Source organism: Pezoporus flaviventris, unplaced genomic scaffold (assembly GCF_033815535.1).
Source record: "Pezoporus flaviventris isolate CSIRO_AGI_PZ_B2104156 unplaced genomic scaffold, CSIRO_AGI_Pfla_v1 ptg000055l, whole genome shotgun sequence".
Classification (NCBI taxonomy): Eukaryota; Metazoa; Chordata; class Aves; order Psittaciformes; family Psittacidae; genus Pezoporus; species Pezoporus flaviventris.
The window spans coordinates 2,015,370-2,032,205 of record NW_026892603.1 but is presented as its reverse complement, the minus strand read 5'-3'; the positions used below and the strand labels follow the sequence as shown (position 1 = coordinate 2,032,205).

Sequence of the window (16,836 nt, the reverse complement as noted above, 5' to 3'; positions counted from 1 at the left end):
CACAGGAGTGTACTGCTTAACCTTCCCTTTCCTCCTGCCATTTACTTTTTAATGCACTTGTCAATACTCAAGGTTGGAGCTGGAGAAGCCATGGAGAAAGAGCAGCTCTGGGCTGCGCCTGCCTTGGCAACTCATCTCTTGGCTGTGCTCCAAGGACCTTACTGCTGGGAGCAGCCTGGAGTGAGGCATCCTGTTTGGTGCTACATTATTTTTGCCACAACCTATTTCTCCCCTAGAGAATCTGGCTGGCAATATTGGGTCACTGGCAAAGCGTTCTGTGGAGGCCACTGCCAGACCAGCTCTCACATAGCTCCTCATTGTAAAAATAATGGCAAACTGCAGGCCTTTTTATGGTTAAAGGGCTATGGCATTTAACAGCACTTTAAACAAAGCCAATTAACTCTCTTAAACATCTCCTAAAAGGTTTTTGTATAACTTGTAGAAAATATATGACCAAAGAGTATTCTACTCAAGGCTCTTTGATGTGACCTTCATGAAATACCTCTTTACTTTTTTTCTACATTTGTTTTAGCTGTCCTAAAAGCCAGCTTCCCTTCCCAGTTTTGCTGTGGAAAATCGGGTATACAGATTTTAAGGCAGCTTATTAGAAACATCGACCTTAATGAGAATGGATGAATGAATAAATGTTACCAGTCACCTCTCTTGTGAAGAAAAACATTTTATCTGACCCAGAAGAACCATTACAGTGTTTACTGACTCCATGAGGTGACATAATGTGCTGATTTTGATTGTGCAACTGTGTGTTAAAAGGATGTGAATGCACTGCTACAAATTCTCATGTGAGACTGGGAGAGGCTTGAAGAAATTAGAGATGAAAAAGGGTTTATTAAGTCATTTAATTCTTGGATCATTCCCTAAAATGTTTTTTCCACTGCTGTATCCAGTCAAGTTTTAAACACTGCAAGAAATAGGGCTTCCACCATTTCCCTGAGGGGAGCTTGTTCCACAGTCATCTAGATCTAACTCTTGAAATATTTTTCCTGATTAGTCAGAAAAAAACTGCTGCTGCTTAACTCAATATAAATTTTACATGGTTATTCTGCCCCCCCTGTGCAGTTTCTCTCTTTTGCAGTGCACATTCTCTTTAACATTTAAAAGATTGCTTTCTTCTCTTAGTGAAGAGGTTGGTGCTTTCTGATGTGAATGTATAGGGGATGGGTATTATAAGAATTACAACTTAACCTCTAAGAAAACTAGAATTGTGTAGCATTTCTGTAACAGGTTAATCAGTCTATTAAAAATAGAATTGTCTATTTTGATAACTTCTGTACCTGTTTACCTGTAGACCTTGACATTCACACAGATCCACCATCTAAATTATAAGAGGTCTTGCCCCAAGTACTACAGACCTTAAAAACAGGCTGTTTTTTTCCCCCACATTATTCAATATCAATGGGAAAGATGATTTTGGAACCAGAACTTTGTTGACAGTGCTGTTTATTATGCCTAAACCTGAACAAAATCTGCTTCATGTTTCTGCAAAGGCTGTGCAGCATTAGCACAAGCAGAGAGGTAAACATTTTCATGACAAGCTGTAACTCCAAATACATACAACAACAGATCTGCTGAATAAGGAAGTGTTTGCTTTATCTTTTTTTCCTTCTTTTATATTTTCCTTCCTAAAGTTGTTAAATTTCAATGGATTTATAGAGATAAAGACATCCCAGATCTTTTTAACACTGATTTAAGTGGGGAGAATACAGGCTGGAGAAACAGTTAAACTCCAGTTATAAAAGGAAGCAAGTGAGTCAGCATGTGTAACAGCAGAAATGATCCTGGGATATTGAACTTACTTACATTTCAGAAATGAAAAGACATAGAAATGTTTTATTAAAGTATTTAAATTTTAATTTTCTTCTTTTCCCTGGCTATCCTTACTGTGATCATCTTCTTTCCAGTAGCATAAATCACAAGTCCTAGTAGTGATGCAAAAAACATTAATCCTTATTCAGAACACAGCTGTAGCTCACAGGTGTGAATAAGTTTTTGCTCTTTAAACTACAGTTTTTCTAACCAGATTTCTTAGCTAAGAAATATTTCACTTTTTGGTTTGTATCATCTCTTAAAATAATGTAGAAAAGAGGATCAGAATTTTTTCATTTTCTTGTATGCGAAGCCCTGTGTTGACTCTGCTAAGACTTAAGTGAAGCATTTGTGATAAACCACACACACATTTGTTTTTCATATAGCATTACTTTAATAAACAAATCAGTGTCACATTCCTGCATGATGCAATTTCAACCCATTATTAATCATACTAAATGTTATTTTGGACGTTTACTTTTTTTTTTTTCCTCTCCCTAAATATTGTCAGTGGAATATTGTAGGCTTCTGCTGTTTTCTTTCAGCGAATTCGAGGTCGAAAAGCCAGTCTGGAGGAAATACAGCTGGTTCACTCTGAACATCATTCACTGCTGTATGGCACCAGCCCCTTGAACAGACAGAAGCTGGACCCCAGGAAACTCCTAGGTCTGTACAGGCCTCTATTCTACTGAGAACAGCACATTCCAGCCCTGTCATTAGTCATAGCTGGTGTCAGTTTAAAATACTTGGCAAGCAGTGTGACAAAAATTCACTTTTTCCAAATGCATTGCTATGTGGCAGGAGAATGTTACAATGGAAGCCAAATATTGATTAGCAAAATGCACAGGCTGGAAAGAAGCAATAGTTGTTTCTACTCATTTGCTTCAAAAATCATCTAAGTGTTAACGCTTTACTGTAATTTGTTGTCTGTTGGAGGTCAATGGCGATTTTGAGTATCGTTGGTCTTCTATCTCTTTGTGTTCTTTGATTTGAAAATGAGAGCTTAAGAATCATTTGCGTGTCAGAATTGCTTGTTCACTGTTCTCATTTGCTTTATTTCAATTATTTCAGCCCCAGTGAGTGCAGATACTATGCCTAAGTCTTGCTAATAAGTAAACTTTACATTAATGCTTTCTCATTATGCAGTATATGGTATATTTCTAAGTAACAAGAGGGAAAAACACATTAAAATATTAAATAGACCTGTGGATGTGCAGAATAGCAGAAAACTGACAGGATTTTCACATCAAATATCTTAATGCGCAGCCCATACTCAGCGTATGTTTTTTATAATAGAAAAGTAGGGTTGAACTGAGCTCTGCCATGAGTGTTATTGAAGCAGATCTACTTGTCAGACCTGCTACAGAAAATGTGAAAGGAAACATACAAAAAGGTACTGCATTTTGGAAGTAATCTATGGGTGAAATTCCTCCATTTATGTCCCAGCATACTGGATGAAACACTTTAATTTTCAGCTATTTTTATAACATTTATTCTAAAATGTGGGTGTTTTCCTAATTGTAGTGAAACCCAACCCAAACAAAATCGATACTAGCCATCAAAAGAAATGCTGCCACAGTTTTAGTAATACATAGCAATTATTTTGCTTTGGAAACTAATACTAAGAGTTCCTTCTTTAAGGCAGACTGTTGCTTTGGTGAGCCATAAGAGCACATAAGAGCAATGTCTTGATCACAATATTATCTAGGTTTGTACATCTTAGCCCAGGCAACATCAAAACTAAAAAATACTTGTAGTAAGATAAATTCTCTGGAGCTTGAATTTCCAAGGTAGGAAAACCCACTATAAAAACAAAACAATACAAAGCAAACCCCAAAAGTGTTTCCAAGAAAAAGGTGTAAATTCCTGTAAAATGAAAATTTTGAAACATTTTGAGTTCATCAACATTGTCAAAATGTTCCATTTTGATAGTCAAACATTTCATTTAAATTTTATTTTGTTTTATTCATTTCAATTTTCACATTATTTAATATAATATGCATTATCAATATATGTATTGTGATAACAAATAATAACAATAATATAATAATATACAATACAATAATATAATAACTGATAACAGATGTTCCCATTTGGATCTCAGTGGTTGACCAGCATATGGGATGCAGTGTGTAGTTGCAGTTATGAGGTGAAAAAAGGAATGGACCCAGGTATCCTCTCTGTGTTTCTGCCTATGCACAGAGAATGTAGAAATCCTTGTTTATCCAGTCTCAAAAAGCCACTTCTTTACCCACAGTTCTTTACTTGACACTCTGCCTTTTTTGTTTGACACTTAGTCCAAAACATTTACTCTCTAAGTAAGTTTATATCAAGATCCCACTCCTAGCATATAATCGGAGTGTATACTTGGCTTATTGCCCTCTTCTGTCTCTGCTTCTAGGATGTTGCTGCATCTCACATGGCCTTTTACCAAGACAATAGTCAATAAAACACCCTTCCCACATGTTTTTTATGTGCCTGGTTTTTGGCTGGAAGTACTAATCATTTGGGCTTCCAGACTCTTATGTAAAGGAACTTAATTGTCTTTTACCTATTCACAAAATGAAGTGTAATTGTTTCACCTTCCCTTGCCTCAGTTCAGTGAGGTTGAATCAAACAAACCCTGACATTAAAATTAACATCTTGGTACAGTATAGGAATTCAAAATGATGTGTAGCAAAGGAGAAAAATCTAAAGGAAATGTTTCTTAAAAAATGTCATCAATAACAACATCATCTCATAAAACTTTTCTATTTTATTGAAAGTGCTTTTTTTTTTTCTATAGAAATTGTTCCATTAAATTATGTCTTTGCATCCTAAGGAAAAGGAGGACCTTTCCTTATGCCTCTGGCCACCTAAGAAGACGGTGGCACTGTTTCTTCTCTACTTGTGTTCTAGAAAAGTGTTTGCTCCTTCTCCCTGTTCAGAAGAGAGGGTACATGAGTACATCTGCTTTGTCTGAAGCAGCTATAAGCAGAAATGAGATTTAAGTAAGACTACGGCTAGAAATGTGCTACTTGTCAATAAATGCTTAGTTCAGTGTTTTTTCTTGAGAAAAGCTCTGTTCTGGAAGACTGCAAAGCAAAACAGCTGAAACGACTGAAATCAGAGAATAAACTGGCTTGAACTCTTAGCTTTATTTTCCCTGCATCAGGACCTACAAATGAAGCTAATGTAAATGATCACTTCAACTTCTACATGATTGTGTAGTTAAGCTTTCTTACTGCTTGTATTTCAGTGTGGTAGTTGCAGTACATTGTCTTGACCTGAAGGAAAATAATATGCAGGCTATGTATCACATCACCTTGTGGTTTCTTGTGACAGAAGAAAATCTTTCAAGTCTCTCTGAATAAGCTCAAGGGCAGAGCACTTATCAAACAGGTCTTAGAAATTTATTTGCTTTTTCCCTCTTCAACCATAATTAAGAAAGTGTTTCTAAAAATCAAGTTTCCAAAAGTTAAAAGTTTGTAAAAGTGAGAAATATGCTGTCAACACATCCATGACTGTGAGGCAGTGTTTAGAGTACAACTAAAAGATCCATTCACAGAGCATCTGCGCAATTGCAATTACAAGTTAGTGAAAAAATGACCGCTTGGAGGAAATGGCTTCATTCCTGAGTGATACTGAAAACAATCAGGTCCCCCAAATTGTGCCTTTTTATAAGTGAACATACTTTTAAATTTGTTGATTTTTCTGAAAGAGAGCTTTTGCAGATCATGTTTCCTGCTTGTCAGACTTTCAGTCCTCAATTGTCAACCTCGTAAGCAGTTTCCTTGACTTCTGTAGGGACCCTGACCTTAGTCAGTGATGGGTTCTTGAGCACCTAATTTGACTAACCAGCTTCTACTTCTTTTGTGGGTTGGAATTTTAGAGTGCAAATCTTGGATACTTTTTCTAGCTCTATCAGTCAAGTGTTCTACTAAATCTTATCTAAAAGATTTTTTTTTCCTCGAGTAATTTCTTGGTAGCTACAAATTCTGTCATGAGACAAAGCCAGAAAAAGTATTATTAATTAAAATTTGTCTTCTATCTTACTTGAACTATCCTAATATATTTTTTATGATTATTATCATGGAGGTACCCTGGGGTATGGAAGGGTGTAACCTGAAAATGACTGCTATGTACCAAGTTCTGCTGGAATATCAACTCCAAACATCATGAGAAATTCTCACTTTGATTAATTTTGGGGGTTTGCTTTTTGCTACTGATTTTCATTTATGGCAGTGTTGTGAGCTCTTTTCATTTTGTGAGGCTAGCTAAGAGATGGACTTACTCTCCCATAATTGAAGCTTTCCCCACTGCTCTCTTCATGAAATCTCAATGTTTTTCTTGTTCTGCAAAGTCTGTTATCAATCTGATCAAAGGCCTCTAGTCTGTTAAAAATGCATCTTGGATTATACTCAAAGTGTAAAGCACTTTCTTCATCTCAGACATTGCAGTCTGGTCTCTTGTACTTCAAAGATGATGCCTTGTAATTGTCTTTATGCATTTCATTGGCACCTGCTAAACATGAGTAACTGCAGCATTCACCCCTTCCATAACAATGGGTGGCTGCTCTAGGTGACTTGAGTGATTCACTATCTCATGTTTCCTCCAGATGGCAAAGTTACAAAGCCAGTTCTGGTGATAAGGCAGGGAAAAAGTTTATGTTCTCTTCCACAGCTGCCTTAGGATCAGATTACACACTGGGATAAGAACTGCATCAAATACTGAGATCCTTACCTGGTTTTCATATTCTCCTTATCAAGACAAGCAGTGAATTTAGTGGTACAAAAAAAAAAGGAAACATTAATGAATAAAAAGTGAATATAAATATAAGATAAACCCTATCACATCATCTAATATATAGAGCAGAACAAGCTAGTAATTAGATTCTAAAGCCTATTAATTTTTTATTCCATTTAGTAGAATGTATTTACTGAGCAATACTTAAACAAATAGTATTGGTTTTTGTGTTTGTGAAATATTAATGTATTCATTGATGATACAATAATGAAGAGAACAGCATTTTTGCATAGACAGACAGACTAAGGCTGTGATTTTCAAAGGAGAAACTTTTTTTTGAGAGATGAAGTTAAGAAATTAGTTTTCAGTTTCATGTAAAACTTAATGAGGCTCCCTCTGTTCAGTGAAAAAGAAACAGGCATTCCTCAAGCATAATTCACTGCATTGGTTTAGACTGGGTAAAGATACTTTCCCCATTCCACAGATTGGAAGAATCTGAGATGACTAGCTTGGACAAGCTTCTTACCAGCTACAAATATCAGGATGATTAGTCACCCTAGCTCAGAGTGACTTTCTGTGGAGATTTGATCATTATACTCCTTTGAAGCTATGGCTTACCAATCTTAAGATTTGTCACTGTTGTGAAAGAGTGCCTTAAATATCCCATGGCTGATTTACTTTCAAAATACTATTACTTTTTTTTATTCTAATATCTGGTATTTTCATTGTGTGATAACAAAATCTGAATTCCAGTAAAGAGTAATTACTGTTCCAGTATTTAAATGTCTTTTTTTTAATAAATGATGTTCATTGTTTCTTTTTTTCTTTAATATATAGGAAATGTGTCTCAAAAACTCTTTTCCTTGTTGCCTTGTGGAGGACTTGGGGTAAGTACATGTTTGGGATTTTTTTTGCAAGAGGGACAGCACACAGCATATGTACTCACAAATGAATTCCTTAGAACTATTGCATTATCAGTTCAGAGTCTTCAGAAGCTGTTGAAATCTGTAGAGATGAAACCTGAGCAGCTATTATGATTTTTTTCAAGGACATGAAAAACAGTACATTGCAGTAAGCAAATATAACAATTAGATAAGAACATATTCTGTGATAATGTGAACATTTCTTCGTTGTCCCACTTGAGTTTTCTTACATGAGCTCTGTTTTCTGAGGAAAGTACCATAGGTGTAATTGTTAGAGCAGAATGAGCTTTGGAGAAGCTGTTTTGTGTACTGTTGATACGTAAATACAGCTTCATCTTTTTCAGAAAGGAAAATAAATTACTAAAGCTAACAGCATGAAAAGCGCTCACTGACTGCTACCTAATAACTTGGGTGTTGTTAAACTAATAAGTTATTTGAGCTTTTTTTGTCTTGTTTTGAAACAGATTCATTCTAAAATGCAAGCTTGTGAGTATTAGGACACTGCAAACAAAAATCTGCAGGCAAAAATTCTTTGCAACACTATATAAAAGAATGAATCTAAATTATTGAAAACCATGGAGAATAGAGAATTAATGCTGATATTGGTATCATGCTCCTATTAAATTATACAAAAGATAATACCAGGGAGAAATAATTTTCACATACAGGTTTTTTTTTTTTCTGAGAAAAAGATTCTACACTCTTGGTCCAATTGGGTCCATTATTTACTGATGTCAGTAATATCAAAGTGAAATGATGATATTACCAGATATCAATGGGCTGGCTGGATGATGCACATACATTTTAGTTCCCTTTCCGTGTTTCTGTGTATGCAGGAATAAAGACACAATCTCTGGAGGTCAACTTCCAATGCAACATTCTAAAGTTTTACTTACTTTTTTCCTTCACAAAGGATAAATTCCATAACATAGAATCTTAAAATGGTTTGGGTTGGAAAGGACTTTAAAATAATCTACTTCCAACTCCCCTGCCATGGACAGGGACACCTCACGCTAGACCATGCTGCCAAGACTTTGTCCAGCCTGGCCTTGAACACTGGCAGGGATGCAGGATTTACCACTTCTCTGGGCAACCTGTTCCAGTGCTTCACCAACCTCACAGTAAAGAATTTCTTCCTTATATCTAACCTGAACTTTCCCTGTTTAAGTTTGAACCCATTACCTCTTGTCTTATCACTACAGTCCTTGATGCCCCTCTCCAGCATCCTTGTGGGCCCCCTTTAGATACTGGAAGGCTGCTATGAAGTCTCCATGCAGTCTTCTCTCCTCCAGGCTGAACAGCCCCCAGTTTCTCAGACTGTCTTCTAGTCTTGTTTATAGCATGGGTTGTTTGGTTGTTTTTTTTTTTTAATTATGAGATACCTGACAGAAAAAAATACTCATTTTGTAAGGTTTTAACACTCAAAAAAGAAAAATTCAATTTTAGCTTTCAAATATTTAGTAACTTTTGAGGATTACTGAGCTATTAGTTAATGAAGAAAGAATCAGGAGTGGTAATCACTCCAGCTTCTCTACTGTGGACTTAGCTTGCTGGTGATTCTGCCTAAAATTTGGAACTTAGTGACTAGCAGCTTGGGGATCATTTCTGTATGAGGATCAGCTAACATTACACAGTGACATGTAGACATGTATGCACATACACAAGCTTATATGCACATATTTCAGTATAAAAAAAAAGGTAATTTTTCCACATTGTTGCATTTATTAAGAAGTTTAGAAAAAATTGAGCAAAATATCAATAAAGTTGAGAAAGGATGTTAGGCTTCTGAGTAAAGAGGAGCTGATGTAAACTTTCTTTTAGGGCTTTGGAAAGTAAATAGGACTGTGGTATGCTTTAAAGATTATTGAAACAAGTAATTGCGGTATTAAAAATTGTAAATAGAAATGTGCTTTGAAATCCCTCTACCAGTGAATGTATGTTCTAAATCTAACAGGTCAGAAATGCTCAGTATAAATTCATTTTTAAAGCATTTAAATGTATCTACACTTTTTTTGAGTCTGCTTTATTTTTTTATTTAAAATCATGGAAGCTAGATTAAAGAGCATGTTGTAGAAATGGATCTTTTATTTATTTCTTTTCTGGTTGGTTTGCCTTTCTACTTATTATTATTGTCAGGCTTGCTGTGGGGCTCTTTTAAAGGAATGGGTTATGACCTCTTTCAAGGTAAATAATCAGATTAGGAACTCTCAGTGATATTTAGCTGTCTATTGGCTAAGATGAGCTCTGGGAAAGGGAGCTGCTTCAAACTGTGTGGAAAGTAATTCTTTAGTTTCGAAAAATGATGGTAGAAAGAAAGAAGCAGCATTGCTACTTAGTAGTTTTCAACTTCATTGAGGGTTATAAAACAGTAAACAATATAAAGCAGTAAGAATAGTTCATGCAAAGATTTTAAGGAGGGATGGAAGGATTAATTTATTTTTTAGACTTTTGTTCTCATTTATTTTCTTGTTTGCTAAATAATACAGTGAGAAAGTATTAAAAAAAAAGTTAATTCCATTCTTGCAGGAGAGCTCTTTGATCCTATTGTCTTCTAACCCTATGGGGACCTTACTGGTTGTTATTATGCAACTCTTCTATTACTAAATAGATTAGTGGCTGGACTACTCACACAGGTGGGAAACCTAGGCTCATTTCTCTCCACTGCCTGGCTGGATTTAATATCAGAGCCCTCATCTCTTAGAGGAGATGATTATTATCACTGAGCAGATCATAGATTGTTTCTGGTTCAGGACCCTCACACCACACGCTGAAGCTGTGCCAGAGCTGGAAAGAACATTGCACCAGTAAAAACATAAGCAGGATAAAGCCCACGTATCTGAGGCTATGATCTACCTAAACAAGAGGCAGTATTCATAACTAATGTTTTCAGATACTGTTCCATCATGGCTATAAATCTTTTTTGCCAGTGCAAAATGCATGTAAAGCTACTATTTCCTGATTTTGTAATAATTTTTCATCCATATGAATTTTATTTCAAGTAGTGATAGGCACTGATTATGTCAGGTTCATTGGCAAAATTTGTCTTCATGTATGTCAGACTTTCAGAAGGAATTAAACAAATAACTTTATAGTTTTATAAGAAACTATAATTATATATATAATTAGCTCTCTTATCTAAGAGCACAAAGCTGTTTCATACTGACAGCCAAATTGAATAGATATCAAAGATGATGAAAAAAAAATAGCCATCTAAATCTAACCTCCTAAATTTGCCCATAACAGGTTTTTCTTTCAATGATGGTTAAATTTTTTATCAGAGCACTATCCAGGGCCATCAGTGTAACAGCCACTGAAGTATGGGACCTCTCTTACAATAATGCTTTTCATTCTTTTTTCAAGCTTAACTTTGTTCCAGAATCAACTGTTGTTAAAGAATTCCGATACTGGGGGGGGGATGAAATTCCTTGAGTTGGAGAAAGACTATCAGGTCTATGGCCAGCAGTTTTAGTAAGATGTTCTTGCAGCTGGTCAGAGGTTTGGAATGTGAAAAATTTTCCAAGAGAGGTGGGTAGATTAGAGGTGAAGTGGCCAAAGGGGGAGAATAATCACAAATTACTTTTTGGTTCTGTGGATTATCAGAGTATTCCACAATTTTTTGTTTGTAAACAGCCACTAGAGGTATAACTGTTGATCAATGCATCCATCTATTGCAATTACCCCCTTTCTGTTGTGCTGTGAAAATGACAGTAAGAGAAGCAGAAATCTATTTTTAATGGGAGTAAGTTTCATCTCCTTGCCTCAGTCTGTCACTAAAAATAGTGATTGTTTTCCTGCCTGTTTGACCTGCTGCTGTGTGAAGAAATCTTGAAGCTATTTCTCAGCCATATTTTTTTCTCTAGCTGATAGGCAAAAAAAAACCCACAAAAGCAAAAGAAGAGCAGGCTTTTATGATAATGTCATCATCAGCTCCCAGCTTCAAACAGTTCTGCGGCTTTTGAATTGTCATTTATAACTTGGAACTGAACCGACCCATAATTCCCTTGATGCATTTAGAGAAATTGATAACAGACTGCTTCTTTTATGGCTCAGAGGAGGCAACTCCAATCACATCACTATTGGCAGTCAATATTATTTTCTGACATGGTTGTAAAAGTATAAAGGAGCTTATGGCATTTGTTTAGATGAGGAATGGGCGCTCAAGCTGTGCTGGGGTTTATGGGTCCAGATTACTGAGAAGCAAAGGGAATATGACGTTTGCAAACAGGATATGATTTTATTTAAGTTTGGGTTTCATACTTTGTTCCCTGGGGATTTTCCTGCAGACAGGAGAGAATTACTCTTTTATCATATGAAATTGGGCAGTTATCCAATTCCCCCTACTCTCCCCAAACCCTCAAAAGACGCTGCTTCAAACCTGTGATGTGTAAAGTCAGATCTTTAAATTGCAAGAGGAGGATCTGGGGGAGAACACCATCCTGCAAGAAATCAGATGTTAGCAGAATAAATGTTTAATAAGCTGAACAAAGTGGCTCATGGGCTAAATATTGAGCCATCTGAATGACTGAGAATATCTTGTACATATTACGGACAGTCCATTGCATTTCATCTAATTTTGCTGTTACGGCTGTAAAACTGAGATGAGATCTTATGCTGGGATAAACTGGTCTAGATTCATTAACTGCTGGCTTTGTTTCATTAACTGAAGTGTAGCTTAGATCTTTCATATCAGAAAAAATATGGCCTGTAACAATCAAGAAAATAAATTTAAAGCTATAAAATATCTCTTTTTACAAAAATTGCAAAATATTCATGTTTTCTGAATGTTAAATTTCTTCCTGGCACTCCTTGCTGTGGTAGTTAGATATTACTACTTTTTGTCCTGACCACACACAAAGAAAAGCAATAAGAAAGGCAAGATTTCACTAGTATACAACTTTAGTAAGTCATCCAGGCAACAAACTGTTTTCTGCTGTTTTTCCTTTTTAACTTATCTTCTCATCTTGGCCCAGGAAGAATTCTTAGCCTTTACACATTATGAGCCTTTATTCCTCTTTTTTGTATAAAAGTTAATGGCACCAGCCATTACCATGGTACAATAATGTGAAAATTAAGAAAGTATTGGAGATGGCATCGTCTCCTGTAGGAGATATTAGGCTCCAGGCTGCTAGGGGTCTCTCCTTCTATCTGCATGCAAATCTGGCTGTGAAAAAACCAGACTGACTATGATTTGGACAATCAAATTAAATATCACATCCAGACATATGTTAGAATTAACTTGTGTTTGTCCCCTATACCCCAGGCTGTACCAACATGGGTATAATGCTTTCATGATATCAGCCAGAAAATATGTCTGTTTTCTGGTTTGGGGAAAGCAATCTTTTATTCCTAGAGGCACATCTACTCAGTATGATGTCTTCCACTGTGAAATTATTAATATACCATGTTGCCAATATTCATCTATTAATTTAAACTACTTGCCTAATTCATCTTATTAACCTACTGAAATTTGCCAGTTATAACATTTTGGAGCAGGTTGTGAGAGACTTCCAGGAATAAAGAACTTCTTTACCTCCTAAGCCTCTCTGGCAGCTACATCATCCCTAAAAAAATGCCAAAATTTAATTAAATCAATCTAACAGATACATTATAGTTTAATTGATATATTTTGCACAACTATTTTGGACTCACAATTGCACAGCCTTGACTGTGTGATATTTTCTGCATAGCTCATCAAAATATGAGATCAAAAAGGCCATAGATGCATAGAGAATTGTAGGCTTTCTAGCTGACGAGCTCGAAGCTTCCTTGAGTGCACAAACTAAAGAAATAGGGAAATGAGATAAAACCTGCACATTTACTTACTCTTAGTTCAGAACAACAACAGTTCCCTGAAGACTCACTTGTCCAGCTTCACATATTTAATTTTAGACAAATTAACGAAACAGCCAAAGCAGGACCCTGACCACCCTCACTTGTCTATGTAGCCATTATAGAGCCATGTTCAGCAGTAAAGCAGGAGTCAGTCCACCTAAAATCAGAACTGACTAGAGGTGCTTGATTTCTTTCATTGACAGTGACTTGAAGCAACTAAGTTCCTACTTTTAGGTACATTAATTTAGAAAAAATAGAAATGTAAAAGTGTAATAACATGAATCTGGATGATCAGAGCACAAAATAGATATTCTTCCTTTACTGAGGTATAAAGATTTCATTTCTGGATCTGAAATGTGCGATGGCGCCTCATCTCTACACAGGGAGGGGACACCATATTTAGCATGTTGATAACATGGCCACAAAAAGGGAAAATATCTCTTAACTGGGAAGGACAGATATTTTGTCCCATTCTTGTCCTTTCATGGCATTGAAGTGGCCCTGTGCCATCCACCACAGAGCTTGATGTTTATACCACTGAGAGGAGAAACTTTTCAACCGAGAAAGATAGTTCTTTGGCATTGCTGCAGGCACAAGAGAATATTTTAGAATACTCCCAGACTTCTCTTACTTGCAGCAGGCAAGCATAGAAAGCTCAGGAGTTGTAATCTGCCAACTCATCAAAAACAGAATTTGGCGCCTCTGACACATTTTTCTTGCCCTTTTTGACAGAGAACCTGTTCTCCTTGGTACTAGACCAAATTAAAATTGTAAACAATGATACAGCTCATGGAACACAGAAAATTAAGAGTGAAGTTAATGAACTGCCTCAAAGTCAAATAATTAAATGTCTGACCTCATTGTGTGCATTTCCTAAAAACTATTGTGCTGCCAAAGGCCAACATTATGCAAAGAAGCCTTCTTATTTGACAGAATATGAAACATTATATGTACGTATACACACGTTAAACGTAAATAGTGGAATAGTACCGTATACAATTTACTAATATTATTCATTCTCCCCAGACTTAATACACACACACACATATGGATTTGATGGGAAATCTGTAACTAAAGCAAAAATCATATTTTAATTTTAAAAAGACATGTGTTTATTGCTAGAATTTAGCCCCCAAAGTGGACTGAAAAGCTTTCTGAAGAGGAAATGCTCAAGTATTTCTTGTCTGAATAAACATGAGGTTCTAGCATAGCTAGGTGTTAGGTGACCTCCAACATAATTTACATGCAAGAAGTAAGGTGAAATACTATGTATCACTAAAAAACTTTTAAGAAATCAGGCTTAAACTCTGTACATAAAAGTTGTATTTTCTACAGCTATGCATTACTACCAACTTTACATTGTTCTATTTGCCCATGAACTCCTGGAAACTGCGTGTTCAAACATAAGGAGGCAGCACACAGCATTTTCACACACTAATCCATTAAATACTAAAACAAATGTCAAGTTAAATTAATAGAGTACTCGGTGCTAGGTCTGCAAGTGCAGTAACATTTTTTACAAGCATTTGGTGAAATATGCCACATATCTGAGACTTGAATCTGGGCCTGTTTTATTTATGAGTTTTTTCTAAAAACAACTTCTAAGCCACATCTAATCCATGCTATCCTCCCTCCATTCCCCCTACCTATGATCCACACATTGCTGTTTCACTAAGGTTTTGAGATCCTTTAGGGTGCATAATGTATGATTTGTAAGACCCAGAGATTTTGAATGCCTATTGTAAAAGTTTAAGAGAATAACCAAATCAAACTAAGTTTTCTCAAGAAATTGCTCTATTCAGGCTTTAGCTTGATTTAGCCTGACTTTTCTGATTCTCATTTGAATGCAAAGCTATTTATTTTTTAATACAGAGCCCACATATTTACTTGCTTTTTACAAACCTTAAGGTGAATTCCATTTGTACACAAGTAGGGGTGCTGCATTTTTTTCAGTGGCTGACTACCGCCTTCAGTAACTTCACTAGGTATTAAACTATTAATTTTTATGTAGAACTTTTTACTGAGTATTTTCTGAAAAATTGGCCTTGATTTATAATAGCTATACAAGTCAGATCACTATTGACAGGTAAAACTTGAAAGACAAATATTTTACATACATTGGGTACATGTATTAGCCACATTCCTCGCTCTTGCCTGGAAAGGAGCTTTTGGAGTCAGATTTAGTAGCATCTAAAATTCTGTATAGAAGTCCATTAATGTTGCTGATAAATTCTCCTACTGGGATTACTCAAACACAACAGAGAAGCCAATACAAACCCAAGTGAATCCCATTTTTTTTTTTGTTTAAGCAACGATTTGTGATGATCCTTTAAACTATTCATCCCACTATAGCCTAAAGATCACATCCCTTCACAAATTTTGTAAACCATACTGGTAAGCAAGAAAGTATGAAAAGCTGACAATCTCTATGGCAGGCACTTTAGATTAAAGCAACTAGAAATGCCTTTGACAGAACCAATATCTGATACAGCTGTAAAATAGCAGTAAAAATAAAAGAAGCTCACTGTACATATTTTTCCTGAAGTAGCCTGCTTTTACACACTTCCTGTATGTGGGATTTATGGAAAAGACGTCAGCCATGCAAACTTTTTCTCCTTTGTTCCTTAACAACAGACATGGCTGACAGGCCATTCATTAGAGGTTGTTCCTTGGAGATGATGTGCACACTTTCGCTTCTTTAGTCATGGTGAGATGAAACAGCAGCTGAGAAGCACGTTGAGGATCTTTTCTTCTCGGTGGAAATCATGGAGGTGATGAATGATCACCAGGACATCTGTAGGAGTAGGAGGTGAGAGCTATGAGCATGGCACCTGGGATAGCTGCACTGCTCATGGACAGGAGCAAAACATTACAAACTTCTGTGCTAGCATTTGCTGGCACCAGCTGTCTCCAAGAATGACAGACTCCTTGCTGGAAGTGATAGCAAACTGCCACACATAATTTTTAGAGGTTACAACACTTCAGAAAAATATTTAACTTCTATTTTCATGCCAGAGAACTAAAGAAAAAAAAACAGTGAGGGAAACATGTTTGCTCTGGCACAGTAGAAGAGTGTGAGACTCCGAACGCTTTTAAAGCTAAAGCAGAGGAATTTTCTCTGTAATACACACGTTTTATTAAATTGCAGTATCACTGAGGAGGTCTGTACTCCCCTATATTATTTCTCACAGTTTTCTTCATTAGTCCATTTACTGTGTATAGCTACACTCTTGTTAGCTGACTATATTTTATTTACTTCTCAGTTTTATAACTACTTATATCAAAGGACAGATTTTTTTTTTTTTAATGTAGTATTTTCTCCAATTTGTATTGAAATGTATCCATTTGAAATGTATACTGAATTAACTTCCATCCAAGGACAGCTGAGTCCAAACTCTTTAAGAAAAGGACAAAGAATCATTTTAAACTACTGTAAAGAGCTACTATTTTTTAGCTTGCTGTCCAGGATACTGTACACATAGAACACAAACAATGCTATCAAAGGATCATTGCAGGTCAAGTTTCCATGAAC

At 36.0% G+C, this 16,836-nt stretch overlaps 1 protein-coding gene across 2 annotated transcripts in view; it reads left to right on the top strand.

Moving 5' to 3' along the window:
• The window catches only part of HDAC9 (histone deacetylase 9), a 385,460-nt gene that overhangs the window by 253,748 nt on the left and 114,876 nt on the right, over positions 1 to 16,836 (top strand). For both annotated transcript variants that reach the window (XM_061469205.1, XM_061469206.1), the window contains exons 16-17: positions 2,370 to 2,490; positions 7,387 to 7,436. In XM_061469205.1, coding sequence (XP_061325189.1) covers positions 2,370 to 2,490; positions 7,387 to 7,436 — 171 coding nt within the window. The remainder of the gene's footprint in view (positions 1 to 2,369; positions 2,491 to 7,386; positions 7,437 to 16,836) is intronic.